The sequence below is a fragment of the Sebastes umbrosus genome, chromosome 10, assembly GCF_015220745.1.
Source record: "Sebastes umbrosus isolate fSebUmb1 chromosome 10, fSebUmb1.pri, whole genome shotgun sequence".
In the NCBI taxonomy this organism is placed as follows: Eukaryota; Metazoa; Chordata; class Actinopteri; order Perciformes; family Sebastidae; genus Sebastes; species Sebastes umbrosus.
The window spans coordinates 26,448,452-26,472,914 of NC_051278.1; the positions used below are offsets into that span (position 1 = coordinate 26,448,452).

At 39.4% G+C, this 24,463-nt stretch overlaps 3 protein-coding genes across 5 annotated transcripts; 1 reads left to right on the top strand and 2 right to left on the bottom strand.

Annotated features, from left to right (window-relative positions):
• Positions 1–1,426: 1,426 nt before the first annotated feature.
• LOC119496072 (phosphoglycerate mutase 1) lies at positions 1,427–6,325 on the bottom strand. Its single transcript, XM_037783128.1, has 4 exons — positions 6,074–6,325; positions 4,387–4,661; positions 3,184–3,364; positions 1,427–2,996 (listed from the first exon to the last, which is right to left on the bottom strand). Exons 1-4 carry the CDS (start codon positions 6,210–6,212, stop codon positions 2,827–2,829), a joined length of 765 nt encoding a protein of 254 aa, XP_037639056.1. The 5' UTR covers positions 6,213–6,325; the 3' UTR covers positions 1,427–2,826.
• Positions 6,326–15,847: 9,522 nt separating this feature from the next.
• marveld1 (MARVEL domain containing 1) lies at positions 15,848–20,199 on the bottom strand. 3 transcript variants are annotated; one of them, XR_005208600.1, is made up of 2 exons: positions 17,696–19,061; positions 15,848–16,000 (listed from the first exon to the last, which is right to left on the bottom strand). XR_005208600.1 is itself a non-coding variant. In XM_037782907.1 (2 exons), the coding sequence occupies exon 1, from the start codon at positions 18,315–18,317 to the stop codon at positions 17,808–17,810; it is 510 nt and encodes a 169-aa protein (XP_037638835.1). In that variant the 5' UTR covers positions 18,318–19,072; the 3' UTR covers positions 15,848–16,000; positions 17,787–17,807. The 3 variants fall into 3 exon arrangements, 2 of the variants coding, with proteins under 2 accessions (XP_037638835.1, XP_037638834.1); XM_037782907.1 differs by having other exon boundaries at positions 17,787–19,072; XM_037782906.1 differs by lacking the exon at positions 15,848–16,000 and adding an exon at positions 20,064–20,199 and having other exon boundaries at positions 17,399–18,822.
• A 107-nt stretch (positions 20,200–20,306) lies between these two features.
• Positions 20,307–23,686, top strand: LOC119495961 (arginine vasopressin-induced protein 1-like). The gene is made up of 3 exons (XM_037782905.1): positions 20,307–20,461; positions 21,862–22,226; positions 22,737–23,686. The coding sequence occupies exons 2-3, from the start codon at positions 21,877–21,879 to the stop codon at positions 22,993–22,995; spliced, it is 609 nt and encodes a 202-aa protein (XP_037638833.1). The 5' UTR covers positions 20,307–20,461; positions 21,862–21,876; the 3' UTR covers positions 22,996–23,686.
• The last annotated feature ends 777 nt before the right edge of the window (positions 23,687–24,463 follow it).

The following is a 24,463-nucleotide window of genomic DNA, read 5'->3' on the forward strand; positions in this document are numbered from 1 at the left end:
GTCTTTCAGAGGCTGTAGCAGGTTCAGTTTTAGAGCTAGAAGGTACTGATATCATATGAAACTACAAAACCCAAAGAATCCATTGGAACCAACCATGTCATGCTAGCTTGTCAGGAACGAGGTTAAATAATGCTCCAAAGTTATTCTAAATTTTGTCGAGGAAAAACTGGCATGACCATTATCAAAAGGGTCCTTGACCTCTGACCTCAAGATATGTGAATGAAAATGGGTTCTATGGATACCGACGAGTCTCCCCTTTACAGACATGCCCACTTTATGATAATCACATGCAGTTTTTTGCATGCAGTATAAATGTGTTATTTTTGCCTATTCTAAAAATGATGTGTTTGAGTATTTCTGCATACTGGGGTCCCTAAACAGTCTTGGAATTACATAAATTGGATGTCACTATAAACTGTGGATCCAAAGAGCCCAATTGTATTCATGTATATAGAAGTTAGTCACCATTTCACCATTTCAGCCATTTCACTGTAGTGAGACTATTTATTTTTATTTGACCTCACTGTATAAAATGACCTGTGGTGACCTCTAGGATAATCACAGCCTCTCGAAACTTTACAGCCACAAACTAGAGACCTAGAACATTCAGAGGATGGATGGCTTTCCTAGGTAGACTGACAATAAGGGGGTTTCTGAGCAGTTTCCTAAACTGAAGTGCTTGCCATCTAATCGTCGAAGAATGCAATTTTTGCAGAAATCTCCAAATGTCAAAGGTTTTTGATACCAAATCTCAGCATGGCTTTTTCTATGGTGCTCCTCAAGGTCTTGGTGTCTTAATGTGATATTTTGAAGGGATTATTGATCATTTTTATCAATCCTTGAGTGGTTAAACAAATTGTTAAATTTAGCATCAAATCTGTGTAACAAATGGTATCAACCCAAAAATTGCTGCAACAGCATATGAGACATAATAGAGCATGGGGATGACCATCATATACTTCTATCATAATGTTCTAAACCCTTTTACACTTTTACAATTCATTTAAAATAATTAATTAATTAATTCATGTTTATTTCTGATTTAGAACAACTTGACACACAGTGCTGAGCTTCTCAAATTAATCTTCAGGTTCACAGCTTTCAGATGATGTACACCACTTCTATGTGACATCTACTGTTGACCTGTTATCTCCCCCTAAAGAACCCAATGTAACCCCCTAAAAAAGACCAAAACGGGTCTATTGTGGCTCTCAGAGGGTTAATTTAGCTGTTTATGTATGGGTAAGTAGCTTGACCACCAATACTTTTACTTTTTAGACTAAAAATTAACTGATCAGCTTAAAAAAAACCTGCCGAAAATAGGTCAGTAAGTAAATATGAATCAAGGCAAGTTAATAGTTTGACCACACGCTAGACTTGATGTTAGCATGTAACTCGAATCACTATGTGGAAAAGACACAACAGCTTTAGATTTGTATATTTATTACCATCAGAGCTTTCGGTTACATTTAACCAACACAGAGGGAATTACATTTAAAAAAGAAAGATTCTTTAAGACATAATGGGACACTGCTTTCCTAAAAAACACCACTGCTTCCTCATTAGGCAGTGAGGTCAGCTGTAGGGATTGACTGTAGGAATAGGAGCTGGAGGCACATAAATACTGAGTGAAATACTTGACTATACCAAGACACAAAGATGGCCAAACAGAGTAACAAAAATAATGGTTAAATTGAAACCTTTCATCTTCTGTCAGTCATGCTTCACAATGGTACTGTGAAACTGCGGGGCTATAATCCAAATAATGGATTTATCACTTACACAGTGCAATGCTGATAGCAATGCAGTGTTTGGCACCGTTAAAACTGGAATAAACTTAATGAAACGCAAAAAGAACAGATTCAACACAGACAGCAACAACATACAAGGACACAGCACAAATACATAGACAGACAATAAGAGAAAAGGACTGTTTAGCTGTCCTAACTGTCCCATCCGGCTCTCAAGAGATTGCAAACGTACATCCCTTTATCAATGAAATGCATCAATGAAATGTTTTGAAAAGTGAGATAGAAAATAAGTCGTTCATCCTTAGCGGTGGTCCCTTTCATTAAAAAAAAAAATCTTTTATTAAATTAAATTATAATAGACTATAATATCCCACTAAAGTCATCCAATAAATATTAAAGTTGTCCTGGGCAGGTAATGATGAAGTCAGTATGATCAGACACCCATAGGTATAACTTTCCTTACCACCATCAGTGCATTTGAAAAACAGTATCTCACAGAGACATTCAGTTTAAACATAAGAAAACCGAGGCCGCAACAAGAAGGTCTTTGTCTTAATTGTGTTGTCCACCTTAGATGTGTTTGTAGCATCAAAACACGTGCTGTAGCCTGGACTTTGATATCTGACTGTGGCCAGAATTTCCCTCTTTTTTCTGTAACTGGTTTAATTACCCTTCAACATCCCTGCTAAATGGACACCACAGCTAAATACTTTTGTATTTCTCAAGAAATAAATCATCTTTTTAAATTACTGAATAAATGTTTTAATTATTAAAAGGGCTATTACTTAAATACTTAAGTACACAGATAAGAAACTGCCTTTATCAGCAGGTTAAAGGTTGTCATATTAATAGGCCGCTTTAGCAAAAACATATTTACAATCTCTTGAGAGCTGTGGCTCCCCATCTTTCACCATCTACTATCCCTGCACTGTGCAAGTAGAGTGAGGTTGCCTTACAGTGTACTCGTCATGTATTACAATCCAAAATAAATAAGGATTTAGGAAAAACACTAAACTGAGGTCAGTTGTTAGGGGCAACCTACTCTGTCGTACACAGAGAGGGCTTCTCGGTGTCTTTACTTCTTGGCCTTTCCTTGAGCAGCCACGGCCTCCATGGCTTTGCGTACAGTCTCCTCGTCTCCCAGGAACTGCATCGGCTTCACGGGTTTCAGGTTCTTGTCGAGCTCGTAGAGGATGGGGATGCCTGTTGGCAGGTTCAGCTCCATGATGGCTTCATCAGACATTCCTACAGGTGGCAGCACATACAAAGTTAGTGCACTTGCAGGTTTTTTTTTCATTATAAACATGATATATACTATATACATTCACTATTCTCAACAAGATTCTTGACAACATAGGATCTTTTTGATAGAATTTATGACAATAATAAATGTCCTTATTGCTTGCGGTGAAAATCTCGTAATGTCACCCACCTTCCAGGTGCTTAACAATCCCCCTCAGACTGTTCCCATGGGCAGCGATGAGCACCCTCTTTCCCTGTTTGATCTGAGGGGCGATCTCCTCGTTCCAGAAGGGCAGCGCCCGTGCGATGGTGTCCTTAAGGCTCTCGCAGGAAGGAAGTTGGTCCTCAGTCAGGTCTGCATAGCGACGATCCTGCAGGGAGGACAATCTCAATTTGTAAAATACAAAACAGACCAGAATAGAGACAGCAAAAACAAAACAAAAACTGGATCTCTTTGTCTTGAATCCTTTTCCATAGAGACTTATTGTACACTTATCTGGGATTGGAAAGGGCCTAAATGCATTACAGGTACAGTGTATAGGCGGCATCTAGTGGTGTGGTTGCAGACTGCAACCAACTGAGTACCCCTCCGCTCACTCCTCCCTTTCCATACCTGCAATAACGTGAGCCGCTGAGCCACCTGAGTTTCAGGTGATTATACACTAATGAAAACGCAGTTATGATTATTGTATTCCATTTCTGCTAATAGATCCCCCAAAATGTTACACACTGTTCCTTTAAGTAATAGTTAGAGTGTCACTCTTAAAGCAATATGGTGACGTGTTCATTGTTATTTGCAGGCATGAAAGCATCAGCTACCTTAATGACACTCTTCTTATAACACTATCAACATGTTGCTGATCAATTAGTTTTGAAAAGCCACCATTAGCCAGCTTAGAGTTACTACATCATAACCTCTGAATACCTCCGTCTACGCAGACTTCTGATCAGTTTGTTTCCACCCTGACTGAACTTTGAACTTCAACCTAGCAGACCTCATTTCTACCAGTCATACATTAACTCACCTTGGACATACTATTAGGTAACAACACTGGGGCACGTGCTACCGAACAGTGAGGAGCTGTATCTCCAGTGTGTGGTGTGGCTGTCAGATTTCATTTGTGCTGTTGTATGTGTAAAACATTTAGATATTCAAGCTGACTGTGCTGTGGACAAAAAGACCTTAAATCCTCTACGTCGTTTCTGCTGATTTCCCTCATCCTTGGTGACACAGCTGATTATAGGGCCTGACTGCAGAGATCAGTTATAGTCACGCTTCTTCTTTGTATGCCTGTGTGCAGTTAATTGGTCAATATGTACGAAACCGTTTCTTTCCTCAGAGGCAAACAAAGCTCTTTCGTTGTGTGTATGTACTGTAGATAGCATATCTTACCTTGCTGATGATACCGTAGTAGTCATGTTCTGGGCCCATGGGGGGAGGTGGGGTATCAAATGAGCGCCTCCAGATCTTCACCTGAGCCTCTCCGTGCTTGGCGGCCGTCTCTGCCTTGTTGAGCCCCGTCAGGCCTCCGTAGTGGCGCTCGTTGAGCCGCCACGTCCGATGCACCGGCACCCACATCTGGTCAATGCTGTCCATGACCAGCCACAGCGTCCTGGTGGCCCGCTTCAGCACGGAGGTGTAGCAGATGTCAAACTCATAGCTAGCATCTGTAAGTTTCAGAGAGAGAGAGAGAGTTTAATTCATTTTGGCTGCAACTGTCAAGAGAAACTTCTACTTGGATACTGTGCTTCTTTAAGCCTTGTTTCCCCCCACAATGCCTTCTGGGAATAACAAGTCTGCACTTGTTGCATTAAACATGATTTATAAAGTGTACTATGAATGATGATACTATGAATAAGATAGAAAGAAGAATAGATAATAGAATAGATAATATATAATAATAGAAGCAACTGAGTCCCAAGACTAACTGAGAGTACATGGTGTTCAGAATCAGAAATACTTTATTGATCCCCAGGGGGGGGAATTGGGGCATTACAATTGCTCTTGTATAAACATAGAAATGTAAGAAAATATAAATAAATGTAACATGTAAAGTATGTACAAAATGCTACAATATAAACCAAATATATGTAAAGAAATATAAGTACTAAGATTAGAAAATGAGAATATAAAAAATATGAAATATGTACAAACATTTGCATTAATATGTGCAATATAGAGCATATAACCACAGTGCAAGAAAGTAAATACGAAATGCTGAGAAGTGGGATCTAATAAGTGTGTTAAATATAAATGCCAGAATGGTATGAACAAGAAATTAATAAGAATATTTCTTGAATGTACCATATAAATGCAGTATTAATAATATGAAATTAAATTGAAATGAAATGATATGAAATTACTTTCTCGATTAATCAATTCACTGTTTAGTCTATGAAATGTAAAAAAAAAAAAAATGTTAAAAAAAATAAATAAATAAAATAAAATAAAATAAAAATCCCTGAACATATTCATTTACTGTCACATATTACGAGAGAATGTTTGGCATTTTTCCTTGAAAATAGTTGCTGGTTAATTTTCTTTAATTGATTAATCAACTAATGGTTACAACTGTAGCTACATTGCAGTCTGGTTTAATGAAGCTATACTCTCTATACTCTGTATATATTAGTCGCCTACAGTATATGTCTCTTCTTTGATTTCTTCCTGTTCCCCTGCTAAAAAGAGCCAGTCAGATGCACGGTGTCCACTGAAGAAGATGATTTGCATTTATGCAAGCTGCTTTGCTGTCCTGTGTATTTTTATTTTTCACTTTTTGCAGGCTGATCTGGGGTCACATAATTAATATAATATATATATTATATATAATAAATAATATGATATAATCATATAATTAAAAAGGATCCTTCATTTTATATGATGCATTCTGTATAATGTCTCCTGCTCTATGGTCCTATAATAGCACAGTGCCAGAGCAGCCACATGAAGGCATCACTTCTGCACGTTTGCACATCTTGCACATCTGATGCAGAGGTCATTATTATGCAACCGGATCCGTGCATTCTCCCTACAGCACTACAGTGGATGAGGGGAGCAAATGAAAGTAGTTCCTCCTCACCTTTCAGGGCCTGTCCTCCTCTCTTCGCCTCCTTCTCTCCGGTTTCACTCAGATCTGCATCGAACCAGCCGCAGAAGCGGTTCTCCTGGTTCCAGCTGCTCTCTCCGTGGCGGATCAGCACCAGCTTGTAGACAGCCATGGTTGATTATTAATATGCCTGAGTAGTGAGAGTTAGTTATGCAGAGGATGTTAAATGGACAGCTCCCCACTCCAGAGCAGAAGACGGGTCCTCTAGTTTGCCGTCAAACCAGTGAGGACTTGTTTTATCTCGTGGATTGGTTACTCCCACACTTCCTGGTTTCATCATCCAATGAGATTCCACTAAAACACGCGTCGTTCATTTCTCGACCAATGAGAGCAGTGGGCGTCAGCAGCGGGGACCGCTCACTGACCTTCACACTGTACATTGACTTTATTGACTTTTCATTGTGTTTCTCTATTACCCCACATCTATCTATATATCTATCTATCTATTTATCTATCCATTTGATCTATCTATCTATCTATCTATCTATCTATCTATCAATCCATTTTATCTATCTATCTATCTATCTATCTATCCATCTATTTATTTATTTATTTATTTAAAAAGGATCCCCATTAGCTGATACCAATGGCACCAGCTAGTCTTCCTGGGGTCCGAAATCATGTACATTAATTTATCACATACATACTATATACAACATCACATTTGTGTTACACTAATAACACTCAAATTTTCAAACATATATAAATTTAAAATTTAAAATTCATACACAAATCTTCCACAAATTTTTTTTTTTTTTTTGTTTAGCCTCAAGGCCCATCATCAGGGAAAAAGGAACAAAGAAAACAAAGAAAACCATACATGACCAACACTGGACTATCGATCAGCTGTTTAAGTAATGTATTCGTAGATGGTATTTGAATGTGGATTTGTTAGAGGATTGACGGATGTGAAGAGGGCAGCTATTCCAGTGAGTGATGGCGCGGTAAATGACCGTCTTTTTTAAGGCATTAGATTTTGGGTGAGGTAACATGATTTGGCCATCACCTGCTGTTCTAGTGAAATGACTGTGAACGTCCCTGCATCTGGTAATTTGACTGTATAAAAACTCGGGTTTAGTAGAATAAATGCTGTTACTAAAGAATGTCGCTGTGCTTAAGGCAAGTCTTTTCTCTACTGGTAACCATGACAGTCTATGATGCATGCTGTCTGTGTTCGTTCTCATGGGGCAGTGTAACACAAGTCTTGCAGCTCTGTTTTGGGCAATTTGTAGTTTCCGCAGTATGCTTTTCGGTGCAGAAGACCATACAGGTGAGCAATAGTCCAGGTGGCTTAAACTTAAAGATTTAACTACTTGTCCCAGAACGTGTGCTGGAACATATGGAAGGCATTTTTTTGCCATGGGGATACCATTACCCATTTTCCTGACAATTGTTTCTATGTGCTCGACCCATGACAGTTGATTGTCTATGGTTAGTCCCAGTAATGTGACCTTATCCACCTGCTGTATAGGTTCACTGTCCAAGTAGAGATTCATTGTGGGCATAGATGACAGCTTATGACTAGATCCAAAAATAATGGATTTGGTTTTTGAAATATTTAGTACCAACTTATTTTGTTTTATCCAATCGTAGACCAAGTTTAGGTCTGAAGATAGAACTTGGTCTAGTTCTATCTATCTATCTATCTATCATCCATTTATCTATCAATCCATTTTATCTATCTATCTATCTATCTATCTATCTATCTATCTATCCATTTTATATATCTATATATCTATCTATCTATCTATCCATCCATTTTTTCTATCTATCTATCTATCTATCTATCTATCTATCTATCAAATAAAACAGTGCAAGTGAGAAAGTCGACACATATCAAAGTATAATATGATTTAAAGGTGATTATAATTTATTGTTGTTTTATAATGACAGTAACAGTAACATGTAGCCTGACTTAGATGTTTGACTTTGTTGCAAACCCACATCAAAGCTAAATAAAGCAGCTGACAGAGGGACCTTATAACTTGTCTTTATTCCATAATGACCCCTCAAGAAGGTATAGGGACATAGTTACACTTTTAAGAAGACAAAAGTATGCGGACAAGATCCTTAAAGCTAAGAACCAGCAGTACAGCTGAACCAACTGTTGCTCTTCCTCCTTTTCATCTGTAGGTGGTGACCTTGGCCAGTAAAACATTTACTGTAACTTCAACTGTTGTAGTTACTACAGCCCAGTAACTATAATAAAATTAAAACACCCAAATTACAAATGACCAGAAGCAGCACCATGTCATTAGTGTAGCAGTCATGTAATGTATCTTCAGAGATGTACTAACGTGACAATTCATTCATTCACTCGTTCATGTGTAATATCAATGTATACCACTGTCCAATGTCAATATTCAATATTCTGTGCAATATCAAAATGTCATATTTCATATTAATATGTGCAATAATGTGTACCCAAACACTCATTCAGTCTATTTCTTATATCCTGTTTCTTTTTACTGTTTTTTTTACTACTATATCTTTATTATTTACTGTTTTAACTGATGCCTCTTGTTGTTTGCACTGTCCTCCTTTGCTGCTGTATTCCTGCAAATTTTCCCGCCGTGAGACTAATAAAGGATTATTTTATATTATCTTACAGAAATAAATTTGAGGGGAAGCAGTAAATTTGAAATAAGAAATGGGGGTTGATATGAGAGATGGGAGGTGTGACGTAATAACTGAAATATTACAGAGCACTAAGGATCCAGGTTTGAGCAGGGACAGGTTCATGAGCAGGTATCAGCAAGCCCTGAGCATTTTGGCCCTTTGTGGAGAAGCTTTCATTGGAGAATTGAATACTGCATTTGCATTGCATATTGGCAAACAAAACCTCAGTTTGTAACACAAAGATTTGTAATTCTGCATGTGCAGTATATTTGCACATTTTGTCCCCAACCTCTGTCCACAACCATCTCATGATAGTTAACCGCTGACTGTTTGATGTCAACATGTTATTGTGTTTTTCCCCCTGACCAAACACAGCTCCATTTTCCTCTCCCCGAATGTGAAAAGATGAATTCTTCACCTCATATGCAACCTCTTATGATGTGCATGCGACAGTAGTCACATGCGTTTGCGAAAAGACAACTCAACAAATAGAATAATAAACAGGGAAATCCAAGAGAGGTTAAAGCAGTTATATGGGTTTAGTTTCACTTAGATTTAACTTAAAGAACTGAAATGTTTTTATTGTCAAGCACTAGCATTCATTCTTGACCGTGGAAAGAGTGGTTTGACAAAACTAAACCAACTCAAGTCTCCACTCGCTGGCTTTTTCTGGAGCTTTCGACAGGACTTTATAACCTCCATGCTTAAACAAGACTGAGATGAGTCAGCTAATTGACAAGGATAGCTGAATAAGGAAAACCACACTGCAACTCAACCATGTCAGAGCCCTTTAAGGTAAAATTAATTACAAAACAATGTCTCGGTTGACCTCGTATTGAACTCCAGTCATTCAGATGTTGCAAGCTGACATTAAATCACTTGAGTGTTTGGCTTTCTCACCAAGTCTGAGATTCATTATCTAACTTCTATTGACACATTGCCAAATGTTGTTCAAGCTATTGCACAGTAGCTCTTTTATTACGTGGCATATAGCAGCACTGTGCAGAATATGGGTCTGTGCATACCAATGTGAACTGCTGCATAGATTTATTTAACACTAACTTATTATTTGTGCCACTGTCTTCATCTGACATAATGGCCTTATAGTAGTTCTCATATGCTGTGGCTAACACAGATTGTTTTGTCCTGTATATTATATTTGAAGTAATTCTGCTGGTTGATTTCTGCTGTTTGTTGTCTAAAAGATGCCCAGTGTCAGCTTTGGTTGAACAGCTGATCTGTTTCATGCAGGTCAGGTGATAGAGGAGATTATTACTATTGTCTTCTGTATACAGCAAATTATGATTAAGATGCATCAAGCCATCAGAAGAGCAGTTTTTTAGTATATTATATTCATTATGTTATTTATTATTATGTTAAAACCACTGGCATTCCTGTCTTTTCTACAGGCTCATGAAGGATAGTAAAGAATACATAGAATTACATGTCTACTGTCAGTGGGTGTGTTTAGGGGGCAAATAAGAGAAATAAATTTAAAACTTAAATCAATGAACCAAATTGGAAATAGTCAAATTCATGTTCTGTGAAGCCCTTTTACACCTCCTAGTGGATAAATTAAATTACTGTTGAGCAGCCAGGAATGATTAGATCACAGTGAAATGTTACATTTATGTCTGGACAGTTGAGTAATAATGAGCTATAGACTTTAAATATGATAGGATTTTCTAATCACCTTTAGATATCATGTTTTTTCTTACAATTCTTCCTCAGGACATTGGATATTGTTATTATGCATCCGCACAGGCGACCGCCTCTGTCCATCCGTAGGTACATCTGTACGTCCATATGTCTGTCCATTCTCGTGAACGCGATATCTCAGGAACGTCCAACATCCACTTGGACTCAAGGATGAACTGATTAGATTTTGGTGGTCAAAGGTCAAGGTCACTGTGACCTCACAAAACACGTTTTTTGGGCATATCTCAAGAATTCATGCACTAATTATGACAATTTCACAAAAATGTCTATAAGGATAAAATGATGAAGCTATGACATTTTGGACAGACATGCATGTAAACTCCAACAACTGGTTGGCGGAGGGATACAACCGCGAGGAAGTAATTCTGGTTTTGACTTTATTTTGCTGTTGCTACCAAACTCTTATGACTAATCCTTACAATGCAGTGTAAGAATATAAATATATTAAATAATGCACATGTTTTTCCAATCTCAGGGTCTTAGACATGCAGTACATGTATTTGCTAATTTTCTGACCAGAATAAATTGAGGGGATATGGTTTTAATTAGAAGAGAAAATCTGTTTTTAAATTGACTTGTTTGTTCCTCGCTGCTGCAGTGTGACAGAGAGAATTTTGGCTTCTGAGTGTGAAATCTGTGGGAAAAGTGGTGCTGGGAAACAGTTGTGAGCCAAGAGAGCTATTATCAGGAACTCCATGATCCACTTTTGGAAGGAATGTTTGTTTTACTTCCCAGTGTGTGTCCACTTACACCGCTCTAAAGATGCAATGTCCGTTATGGGTTTTCCTTTCTGTTGGCGTCTCACCTTGGATTTCACTTCTGACTCTCTCTTTGACATGATTTATAGTGAGGTCAAAATTACAGGTGATGAATGACGGAGGTGTTGCTAATGAATCAGTGCCCAAGAATCAGTCAATGTCAGACTACCTCCCTTTCTCTCTATCGTTCTCAGACTCACTCACTCTGTAAAACACTCAACATCTTGGCAGAGGATTGGCAGAATGAAGGAAGCGGTGGTATTTTCAAGGCTCTATAAATAGCTATCATCATTTCCCACCATTGGCTGCCGTTGCCCTCACGCAGCACATGAACACTGTGCCCATTCAGAAGTATTGTGTGGGCAAAAGCTGCTCTAACAGATGTGGAATCTGTAATCCAAGTCACCACGTTAGGAAACTACAGACTGGAGAGTGTCAGAGGCAAACTACACGGTCTGGAACAGTGTGGCCATTCATGCCTTACACAGACAGGAAATGTCAATCAGATTCCTGCTTGGATCTTTACGTAAGGCTTTTTTTTGCACATCACTTCCTGCTTTTTTTCTACTCATTCACTTGTTCTGTCAGTCAGTCTCCATCTGTTTTCCCATCTTTCCCTCTCCTCAGCAGAGGAATGTGCATCTCAGCAGTATCTGATGAAAGTGTGGTTAACAGGGCGCTGCTCTGTGCATGCGTCTGCGCTTTCATGTTTCATGTGCGTACATGCAGACGAGGACTGTCCGCTGGGAGAAAAAGAGGCAGACATGGTCAGGTTGGATAGAGCATTTCCACTGGGATTACCCACCCAGAATTAAGGTAAACTGTGTAACACCAGGCTCTGGTCTGTGAGAAAGTGTAGGGTTTAGTTTTAAAGTGTAGGTATTTTTTAAATGTAATTTCCTCTTGAATAATGCTGAGCATACACAAAATCCCAAAATGTTCAAAGGATAGGTTCACATTTTTTCCAATCATGTGCACAATTGATTGCTGTAAAGGTTCCTCCTGTACATACTGGCTGTGAAGAGATTCCTCCCAAAAGTTATTTCAATATAAGAGAACAACAAAATCAGGCCGCTAAATGTTGATTGTATCCTTTTTGAATAAATGCCTTAAAAACCACATAGTCGGTTTACACCAATGTCTGTTTTTCTTCACATGGCTGGTAAGCCTATACATTCATTGAATGTAGTAATGTAAGTGCAATGTATAAAAATGTTATAATGGGATTTACTTATTTACTCTATTACTATGTGAATTTCTATCCTTCGTCTGGTCCTAGTGTGAGTCAGTATGCACGGGGTCACACAAGGTGCCAGTGTGCATCTCTGCCCATGGACTGCACACGAGGACTTATCTATTTATTTATCTATTTATCTATATATATATTTATATTTATTTATTTATTTATTTATTTATTTATTTATTTATTTATTTATTTATTTATGCCCTTATCTATTGTCTCTGACATACTGGTGACGGCTGCTGTCTGTGTGTCTGTGAGTTTGTGTATGGTCTGGGTAGATTGTAAAACTGAATTGCCCTTCTGGGATAAATAAAGCTGTCTGAATCTGAATCTGAATCTGAATCTGAATCAGTCTTTGTGTGCAAAAATGCTTTCTGAAATTCAGCTGAAGCTAATATTATTACTATTATGCTTCACCTTAGTCAAATCAAGCGGGTTCTGTACCTACCCTTGTGTTTCTCCAGAAAGTGTTTCATTGCTGAGCTTTGGTGGGCAACAGAAAGAGGAAGTCTTGTACAAAAGATATATATATATATATATATATAACTCTGGAAAGCACCACCTTGATTTGACTAAGTCGCGTGTGTACATTGTTTATGACATAATTGAATACATTTTTCTAAAAACAATGATAAATCTTGAAGCAACAAAGTGGTGTATAATTAGAAGATTTGTACCTTTTATTTTAGCAACAAGACCTTAATTGAATCCTATTGATAGCAATCCTCTGGCCTGGTAAAAACTCAATTGATGCTTTTCTGCAGCCCACATTGTGTTCTGTGCACCACTATGTTGAGAGGCAAGAAGCAAGAAAAATACGTGTTACAAATTGTCCGAACTTTTACTGAGAGCGATAAAAGACATTCCTATCATTTCTCAGTGATAACCTCGCCAGGGATTTAATCATAACCATGACTCACAGTCATGTCATTGTCATCCGTTTGGACTTCAGAACTCACTGTTAGATTTTCTAGCAGAAAACTGTGTATCAGATTCTCAGTGAATTGACATCAGTCCATGGCAGCAGTGTGTATGATGCTGTGCTTTCAGGGAGGGCCAGAGGAGCCATTTGGAGGGGTTATGATGATGACTATTGGACGGCTGGTCGCTTGCAGACGGGTGGGAGACTGCGTATAGGAAATGTCTCCTTGGTTGAGTTGCCAAAAGAAATAGCACACAGTTGGCACTCCAGAGAAGCGCCTGGCTCTATACGTCGTTATACGCAGTTGTCTGGGTTTTCTTTACTTAACAACCTCACTCTTGTGGTGCCCACACCCTTGTAATAGTGTCAGGAGGTAACATCCAAATTCCTGCTTTTACCTGTGATTACATGGGTTTCTTGTTTGGACATGGATGTGATGCTTGAGGATTAAATTCTCATACACAAAACTGAGAAATCTGAACTGACGTGACATCTATAAACTGCGGGCTGCGTAATAATAAAGAGCCTGTTAATGTGGTAGGCTCAAAGAGACATTCAGGGTAAATGAGAATCCTTGTTCTGGCCTTTAATTGTCAGCATACGCTATAGTTTTGAGTCATCCAGAACTTAAATGATTCGCCATGGTTACTTTCAAATATCAAACTGAATCCCTGGATTCAGTGCTTTGTTTATGCAGCACAATGGGCTGTTGTGTACTGTCTCCATTTGGTTGTATACAGCAGTGTGTTTCCACAGGCGCCGACACGTGGACAGGACAACACTTCTGTGGAAATCTCAGAGAGGGAGAGGGTGGGTGGGTGGGTGGTGGGGGACGCCTTTCCTCCTTTAGAAGTGCTAGATTTATATCCTGCAGCTGGGTAACATTAACCCTTCCACTCCTGTAACTCTGGCCACAGATGTCACCTTGCACTCGACACAAACACACTGTATTGTTCTTGTCGTCATTGCATAAAATAGGCCGGTGACCCAGAGGAGGATATGCTGTACATGGAAGTATAAACTGAATAAAACACCCAAATTAAATACTAATTAAAGGCAGGGTGGCCGATCTTGAGAAACTAGCAAGAGCACATTACATTTTTAAAAATGATCCAGCCGTAAAACCGAGTCCAGTGTTGCCAACTCTTTTCCAATTAAATAGCAGCACTAGCTCCAAATGTCCCTAAATCTAGCAAGAAAGTCGCCAAGTCTGCGACACTGACAGTCCGTCGCTTCAGACCTCCCTCCAAGGCCACTCCCTCAAAATGATCATTACGAGCGTAAACATATCATAATGAACGAGACCGGCAGTTAGTACCACAGCTGTCAAACTAGCAGCTTGTGGAAGACTCCGGAGAGTACCCAATCATCACATTCAGGCCGAATTAAATGATTAGTTTATTACAGTCCTGCGACAGCCACAGGTACCTTTTTTTCTTCTTTTTTTGTGTCAGAGCATTTGATTTATTGATTGCTGTCGGGATGTACTGAAAATTCGAACTATTATAACAAAAAATGTTTCTAAAATCTGTACCAACCCTGCCTTTAAACAAAGAATTTAACAGTTTCCCATTATTGTATTCTGTAAATCTGCTGCTTTTGTATTCTAATCTCTGCATTTGTGTTGCCTTTGTTTTGATCCTTGATTGTGAATCTGGAGCTGTTACAGTGCACCATTTGATCTCTAATGCTCCCGTCCAACAACTCATCGCATTCAGCTGGAAGCATACAAGAGAGAAGTGAAATAGGAAAAGTGTGTGTTTACGTGTGAGTAATCTGCAGCCTTTTTCACCATACACACGCCCCAGGCCAGCAACAACAAGTGTGTAAAGTATAAACACAAATTTGTCAGAGGACTACACAACATGTTCGCACGTAGTAATGCTGCCTGTATAAAGGCAAGGGTTGTCACAGCGTGGCTTTTGGCGCAGTTAAATCTGCAGCATGTTTTCAAGAGCTGCACGCCGACTGGAATAGACGAGACATTGAATCATCTTCCGCTGCTTGGCTTCATTTTCATTGGCTGAACGTCAGCCCACACCTCCAGAACCCCAACAGACTGTTCCGGTAAGAACAAGCCTCTTCCCAGATTATTACACACACACACACACACGCACTGTTTCCAAAAGTAGGATAACTCTCATGCAACACACACAGTCTCCCTGTCGTACAGCACATTGTCAGTGTGCATGTGTGAGTGACTCTCTCACCGTCTGCTAGATAAGCCGAAAGGATCTATGTCTTTCATGTGGTCAAGTGGTACAGCGGCGTATAAATGATCCCTGCTGATTGGCCAGGCTTTTATCTCCCAAAAGGAAGTTCCTGAGGGCTTCCGTCACAAGTCCCTCTAAATCTGTGTTGCATTTGGAAAAAGCCTCTCTCTAAATAGAACTCAAAATAACAAAGCACTTTACGGTTTTCTTCTAGCGGTTTGTCGAAACGCTTCTCCGTATACATGATCATAACCAAAGAAACATATCACCGGCTCTCACTTACTGCTCTTTATTCTTTGGCTTTGCATAATGAACACTTAGCATACACATTGTATAGCACCAATCACATCCATATTGTTGGGTCGTTGTTGTTGTTGTCACAACCTTGTTGAGTATACAGCATTCTGACAGAAGGCACTGATAGACCTGTTTGCAACAAAACAGAGCTGGTCAAAAGGAGATCCACAAAGTGTTTTAGTCCTTCAGTATTAGTTTGCTGTCGTACAAAAACACGTAAACACATAAAAAATATATACTTTAAAAAAAAAGGTAATGGGAAGAATCCCTTGTGAGAGGTTTTATGGACAGTACCAACACAAATCTACAAATATATGTTACGGCCATTGTATTGTAAACACTGAATATACTGCTACCCCCACTATAATAAGCACCTACAGGGATATTGTAATGATTCTTTATGAGGGGAAATTACATTAAATCGCTGGAAAACAAACTTAAGAGGTGGAGGCATGGCCTTTGACTACAACTAGGAGACAAACACGTGTCACCTGTGCCTTGATAAAGGGGTACAATGCTTCAGACCTCATCAGACTCCCATCCTGGGTAGCTATATCCTCCTGGGAACCGGGTAAAAAAAGTCTCCCAATTACTTTTTTTGTGTGATTTCCTTCCTATTTAGGGTTGAAAGAAAATCTTACAATTTAGGCTTTTTAAACTTTATTTTTTATTTTACAGCATGTCCACTGTAGTGGACCACAGGACTATTTCAGTGTGAAAAGACTAAGATTATGGCCGTAGAGTGATATTAAACCAAGAATACATTCAACTTGATTAAAAAAACCACATACCATATCACCGGAAAGCCCATGATGTCCTCTTTACAATACACCAGGGGTTGATAGAGTAAGTCAAAAGAGTAAAAGGTAGGCATGTGGACAAAATGTCCACTACAGAGGACACATGTCAATGGGATGGGTCTCAGGAGGATATATAGGCCTGTGTGCCAGGAGCTGCTTGGGTGTTTTTAACCCTTGACAGAGTGATTTTGAAGGATTCTGCCTCACCAACCATAGTGGAGCAGATAACATACATTTTTCAGTCAAATCGTGCAAATAGTGATACAAGCATCAAATTTGGCATGATGATTACTGAGGGGTCACTAAGCAAATATAAACGATTGGCCAATTGAAAATCCAAGATGGCGGCCATTTTTAAAGATGGCCGCCAAATTGACCTGCTAATAATGATTTCTCTCACAGAAATCCATCCAGTTGGTCGATTTGAGTGATCTTGGTGTCAAATTATCTGTTTTCTAGCATGCTGGATCTAATTTTGATAGTTTTTATAATTTTTAACTGCAATATGGCGGCAAGGGAATCGAGCATCAAGACCCAGCTGTTTCACTGTCCCGCCGAGAAAATGTGTGTGAAGCTGAAATATACTGCACGGTCATTGCGACACAAGGAGACAAAGCCATCAGCAACAATAGGAAGTCCCTGGATGCTTTGACCCCCCATGCTCTCATGAGGAAACAGACACTAAACAGACACAAAATGGCCACCATAGTGCAGTTAATTTTTTTTAAAACTATCAAAATTAGATCCAGCATGCTAGACAACATATAATTTGACAACCAAGATCACTGATATCGACCAAGTAGATGAATTTTTATGAGAGAAACCATTGGCGGCCATCGTGACAAATGGCCATGGTCATCTTGGATTTTCAAGTTGCCAATCGTTCATATTTGCTCAGTGTCCCCTCTGGAATCATCATGCCAAATTTGGTGCTTGTATCACTATTTGCATGCTTTTTCCACTATCCGCTCCACTACCACCAAAGTGGAAGGTTTTGGTGTGTGGGGAGACAATAGAGACAAACCTGTGATTAGAGTAGCTGTTGAGTTAAATTACAGTGAAGTGAACTATTCCTCATCTTGCTGTGGATGCCCCCCTGAAGGACCCATATATACCCCTCTCCCTGTATCCAGTCATCAGATGGCAACAGGTAGGGTCTGTTCTCCTCGACACTTCCTGCATGCCCCATAAATAAGGCTCAGGAGGTAAGCCAGGCAGCACAGGCAGGCGAACACAGCAGCCGTCAGGTAGACCTTGTACAGACAGAGGTGCGTGTACAGCTCCAGGTTGCAGTAGGCGTGTCGGTCCGTCTTGTAGATCATGACTCCTATAGCCGGCAGGTAGAGCACCGTGGCGGCCACGTCGTGAGCCAGGTTGGTGTCCGACCAGCGGTCTCCTCCGAGCAGCGGGACCAGGTCCTGCTTGTCCAGCAGGGTGAGGAAGAAGAGGCCGAGGGTGAGGAGCCAGAAGAGCACCGCCACGAACAGGACGAAGTGGATGGAGCCCTCGTATTTGTTGGCGGCGATGGTGACCCACAGGCCGGCTCCGAACACGATCTGCAGGATCCGGATGATTCCCAGGAAACTCTGGAGGAACTTGAGGATATTCTTCTTCATCTGAGATTGTGGAGGTTGTTGTGGAGGCATCTTCTTCTATCTTCTCCTCCTCCGGTCACTCTCGGTCCCTCTTAACCCGAACAGGGCGGGTGCTTTTCTGCCAGCTGCAAACAGCTGGAGGAAAAGATGGGCAAAATAAAAAGTGGGAATAACAGGAAGGAAAGGCCGGGTGTTTGTGGTCTGACGATGAAGCCAACAAGTGGAGAAGTTTAGGTTTTTAAAAGAAAGGAACTCTGTGTTCTTTCCACAGCCCCGGGGTTTTGGAAATGAAAAAGCTTTCTTGTTTCCTCTTTTCCGTTTCCTCTGGTGAATGTAGCGTCTGTGTTGGGGGGGGGCTGGGTGATGGAGAGAGGGGGCAGGCCTGTAATTCAAAGCCTGCTCACTGCTCCTCCTCTGCTGGACTCACTGCTGCTGGATTCATCCATGTCCGCTCATCTGCTCACGGATGTCCCCCCATGGTGGAGTAGTTTCCCCCTGAGGCTGCGGGACCTTCCTCCTCCTGTCTGTTCCGATAGAAGAGAGGATAGCCTACAGGCTTTACGAAGGACAAGTATGTTAATAGGTGCAGCCAGAGGCAGCAAGACAGAGATTTCAGCTAAACATAAGCGGAATCATTCTTAGGCTTCCATGATTCAACATGTAGGCAATATTTTTGTTTATTAATAATAATAATAATAATAATAATAATAAATAATATTCTATAATAGCCTACAATATAATATAGGCCCAATATAATATTTTCTTATATAACATAACATGTGTAACATAACGTAACACAATATAATAGGCTATTTTTCTTATTCCATTGGAAATATATATAACACAACATAAGATAGCATAACATAACATAACATAACATAACATAACATAACATAACATAACAAAACATAACATAACATAACAAAACATAACATAACATAACATAACAAAACACAACATAGCATAACATAACATAACATAACATAACATAACATAACAACAAAACATAACATAACATAACATAACAAAACATAACATAACATAACATAACAAAACACAACATAGCATAACATAACATAACATAACAAAACAAAACATAACATAACATAACATAACAAAACACAACATAGCATAACATAACATAACATAACATAACATAACAAAACATAACATAACAAAACAACACAACATATCATAACATAACATAACAAAACATAACAAAACAACATAACATAACATAACATAACAAAACAAAACAAAACATAATATGACATGACATGACATAACAAAACATAACATAACATAACATAACATAACATAACATAACAAAACATAACAAAACAACATAACATAACATAACAAAACATAGCAAAACATAACATAACATAACAACAGTTTTCTTATTCCACTGGAAATTTAACATAACAACATATTATAACATATAATATAATAAATATAATATAACATAACACAACACAACATAGTATAATAAAACATAACATAACATAACATAACATAATATAATAAAAATATAACATAACATAACATAACAAAACATAGCAACACAACAGAACATAACATAATAGTTTTCTTATTCCACTGGAAATATAACACAACATAACTTAACATATTATAATATAATAAAATATAACATAACATAACATAACATAACAAAATATAACATAACATCATATTTCTGTTAAGATACTGTAAGTGTAGGCTAACATAACGCAGACAGAGTGATGTTTAGGAGCCTTCGTCATTCTGTTTGTGCGTGTGTCTGTGCAGGATGCTCACATGTTACTTCCCTCCCGCATAATTGACAGACGGTGCTCGTGCCAGCCTGGCTCATTGACGTCAATGGGTTTGAGCACACAGCCCTACGTGGCCATGAGGAGGAGCCTGTCTCACCTCCCATTCTCACCCACATCAACCTGATTGGTTGAAATAAAGCTGCTTCCCCGCCCCGGTAGGAGGGACCAGAGGACCTCTCCGCCCTCATTGGTCGTTTGATGACATTGATTTATGAGTGACGGTCAGCTCAAGGACAGAAATTGGTTGCAGGTGAAGCTGGACACAAACAGGCTGTCCCTCTGCAGTTCAGCCATTGTGGAAGCTTTCATTGGAGAGGAGCAGCGGAGCAGAGGGACATGTCGTAGGAGCAAAGCGCACAGAATATCCCATTTAATCACAGGGTAAGCACAAGTCCTTTCTTCTTTCACATGACTCTCATGGGATTCCTGTTTACTGCCTTTTACCCACAGCAGCCGTCTGAAACACAGCATACATATAGTACACTAAGTTGTTCAGTCACTGCATCCTATTTGATATTGTAGTATGAATAGGCCTATTTAATATATATATATATATATATATATATTTTAAAGGTGATTTCATACTTCCTTTTTTCAGAGACTATTCATATTCTTAGTTTTGCAAGAAATCTGTATACACCAGTGCGTTTGTTATGCAAATGTTTAGTTATGCAAATGTTTAGTTAATGTTAACCAAGGCTACTTAAAAAAAATAGGTCTGTCGATGTGTGTTAGTTTAGTTAGTGTACAGCTGCATCCTATAATGATGATAATATATGGGGAAAATAACAAGCGTGTCCTCAAATAACCCACTTACTGTTTAGTAGAGGTTTAGTTCTGGAGTTATTTGATTTATTTGACAAATCAAAATATATATATTTACAGTGAATAATCTGTTTATTTATAAAACAGTTCATACACTATGACAAATATTCATTAAAAATGTTGAGGATGACACAAGAAAGTTAAAGGATAACTTTATTTCCATTGTGGTCCTCTTTCCAGGAAGACAAAGATAGCAATACAAGTCACAGATGACTATACCCTGTACCATCACATAGGCTACATTAAAAACAATACATCCATCCAATACAACTACAGAGTAAAATAAATGATATATACCTCTTCTGCTTACATACACAAATTACCCCCTATCACACCCATAAATATATAATTTGTGTATTGTTTTCCTTTCTATTCCTGGATAGATCTAGGCTATACTGGAGAAACATGAAATATACAGGACTAAATAGTAAATGTGTAATGAGGAAAGTAAGAGATTTGAAACCTGCAGAATGAAGCTTAACTAAAAGAGGATGTGAAACTTCACTCCTGACTTAGTAAATAGTAAGTTTGACAAAATGATGTCAACTCCTGGTCGTCATCAACCTGTGTAAACTCCATATTCTGCTGTTGAAAGCTCTGGAGAGAGTTTGAGTAAGTGGACCTTTTACTTAAGATTATTTTGTCAAGCTGAGAGAAAGCTGACACATGCAGGCATGCGGTTGGTCACTCAGCTAATACCTCCTCTGTTAGTGTCCCACGTGAAGCCATATGTGAGTAAAGACAGATAAAGTTGCCATCTGCAGTCTAATGGGCTTTACAGCACCGCCCGTCACTCCCTTCCTAAAGCAGGATTAAAGAATCAGAGCAGAAGACTCTCAGCTGACTGGTTTCAGTTGTGGCAGCTGTATGTATATATATAGGTGTTGTTTTATTAAGCATCTTTCACTTTGCAAACACATCCTAATGAGTTGAAACTCTCACTGACCCCTCCACAGAGGCAGAGCCAGTGTATGCCACCTTTTCCCGTGTCGCTCCGGATGGATCCCGGACCTGCTTCCCCTCCTTCCTCCATGGTGGCGGGCCCTTCCTCGCTGTGGCGGCTGGCTGAGAGGAGGAGCAGGAAGGCTGGCTCGGCGAACATTTTCAGCGACGTGAATCTGTGGCAGCTCCAGAGACTATTCAGGGCTGCAGGGGATCAGGATGCGGAGCAGAGGGCCCAGCTGGTTTGGGGCCACGGTGATGAGGCTGATCTGGCTCAGGCACTGATAGGACTGAGGGCCCGAAGTCACCGGAGAGGGCTGAGGGCCAACGGGAGAGAGGTGCTGGGCTCACACTGGCTACGAGCCTTCAATCACCTCAGGTAGAAAAAAACGCTGACCTGATATGATTTCATATACATTCACAACATTAATAATAGTAACTTTTAAAGGTCCCATATTATGCTCATTTTCAGGTTCATACTTGTATTTTGTGTTTCTACTAGAACATGTTTACATGCTGTAATGTTCAAAAAGAACTTTATTTTCCTCATACTGTCTGCCTGAATATATACCTGTATTTACCCTTTAAATAAACTAGGACACATTTAGAATGTGTACGTTTAAAACCGTGTAATGGTCTAAATATTGTATATTTGTGACATCACAAATGGGCAGAAATCATAATGGCTTGTTTCAAACGCACAATTTCTGAATACGAGCTGTGTGTATTTCTCCGTATATTGAGAGTTTTGATAGTTTAACAGTATTTATATAGCACTAAAATCTGCTTTATAATGTAAAAGACCTGAAAATCTCACTTTTTACAAAATGGGACCTTTAAACTTATGTGGCACCATATTGTTTTCAACAACACTATTTGTCTTGTTTAGGATCGGGGAGAACTCGCCAAGCAGCCAGGTGAAGGATCCCGTGGAGGAGAGTGATTCTGAGGCAGGAGGACACACCAGTCCAGAGCCACGGCGACACACCTCCATAGGGACGACAGGAAGAGCTACAGGGGCCACAGTGGTGCTAGCTGAGAGCCAGGGCCCTGCGGGGACTTCTGAGAGACCAGTGAGGACCAGCTCAGGACTGAGGAGAGGAGGAGGGAACAACCCAGAGAGATACCTCCACAGAATACTCCACTGACAAAAACCTCTGAGATGCAAAACTGACCGTTCGTCTGTACGTGTTGAGAGTCGACCAGCACCTCAGTCTGCACAGCCTGCTCGTCTCTCCTGAATACTCTTCTGATGTGTTCACAGACTGGAGCTAAAAGGTTGAATTGACTGGGGAAAGCTACAGTTACAAGTGAAACTGTATTGCAGGTTGAAAGAATGGAATAGTTTCTCATAACACCATAATGTCTGGCTGTTTTACTGGTATTGATCAGATGGCAGTATACTGACACTGCACTGTTGCAGACACATCTCCACCTGACTAATGAAGGCAGCAGACACGTGTGACTGGCTCCTGGGCTGCGGTCGAAAAGTCTTTTTTGCTTTGGAAGGTTCCTAACTGAGTGAAATGACCAGAAAGTATCTAAGTAGCAGCCATGATAAGAGCTGTTTGAATCCTCTAAATGCTAAAGAAAGGTGCTTCAATGCTTCCTTTCTTATCTCCTTTAGCATAGGATACACTTGACCAAAGAAAAGGAGATAATGCCACCACACAATTCCTTGAGGCTGCAACTTTTAAAGCGAAGCACCATTCGTCCGTTAATGAAAACAAATGATATGCCTGTCTTGCATATTATTTTCATACAGTCAGATACTAATTGGGATTCATGTTGATAAATATGAGTAGGCGGTGACTATCATTTAGTTTCACTTTATTTCTATTTATGTCAAACAAGTTACAAATAAGTAAAAATCAAAACAAGAATAACAAATAAAATGAACAGTATACATATAGCAAACTGTCAATAAACAAATAATCAACATTAATAAATATAACGTCCGAAGAGGAGTAAGAAGAAGTATACATTTAATGGTTCTACACCTTCTCAATAACTCAAAAAATAACTCATTATTTATTATATGAACATCTTAGTGGTAGTCTATAGGCTATTGCTTTTTTATTTCAATGCCAACCTTGATGATGAAGTGATATTTTTCACTGGTAGTCTACGATAGGTCAGATAATCCCTTATTATATGTTGATGTAAAGTGTTCTAGCAGCAGAAGGACCTGCTGTATCTTTCTTTCACACCCTGCGGGTGAAGCAGCCTGTCACTGAAAGACTTATTTAACACCTTTTGTAGTCCATCTTCAGAACATTGTAGTTTCACCACGGCAGAACCACGTCACTACCAACCGCCGCCGTCGTATCATCATTACCGATCCTATAGTGTCAGTGCAGTCGGATTCTCCTAACACCACGGTTGTCTTTTCCTAAGTCCTTATGAATTCTCCTTCACACTTTTTCTTGACCTCATGACGTTTTCCATCGAGGTCAAGGAAAATTGGTTAGGAAAAGACATTAAGATGTAATTTTTTGACTTTTCGACCTCAGCCATGGTATCTCACAACTTTATATTCTGGTTACCTCTCAACAACTGCCTTATGTGTTTTCCTTAATTCGTCCCACCTCTCACACTAACCGTGCATACTGAATT

Coding starts and splice junctions, on each gene's coding strand:
- LOC119496072 (XM_037783128.1), bottom strand. CDS start 6,212: ATGGCTGTCTACAAGCTGGTGCTGATCCGCCACGGAGAGAGCAGCTGG. Junction 4,662..6,073: donor AGGAGGACAGGCCCTGAAAG/GTGAGGAGGAAC, acceptor TGAAACTTACAG/ATGCTAGCTATGAGTTTGAC. Junction 2,997..3,183: donor GATTGTTAAGCACCTGGAAG/GTGGGTGACATT, acceptor TGCCACCTGTAG/GAATGTCTGATGAAGCCATC.
- marveld1 (XM_037782907.1), bottom strand. CDS start 18,317: ATGCCTCCACAACAACCTCCACAATCTCAGATGAAGAAGAATATCCTC.
- LOC119495961 (XM_037782905.1), top strand. CDS start 21,877: ATGCCACCTTTTCCCGTGTCGCTCCGGATGGATCCCGGACCTGCTTCC. Junction 22,227..22,736: donor CGAGCCTTCAATCACCTCAG/GTAGAAAAAAAC, acceptor TGTCTTGTTTAG/GATCGGGGAGAACTCGCCAA.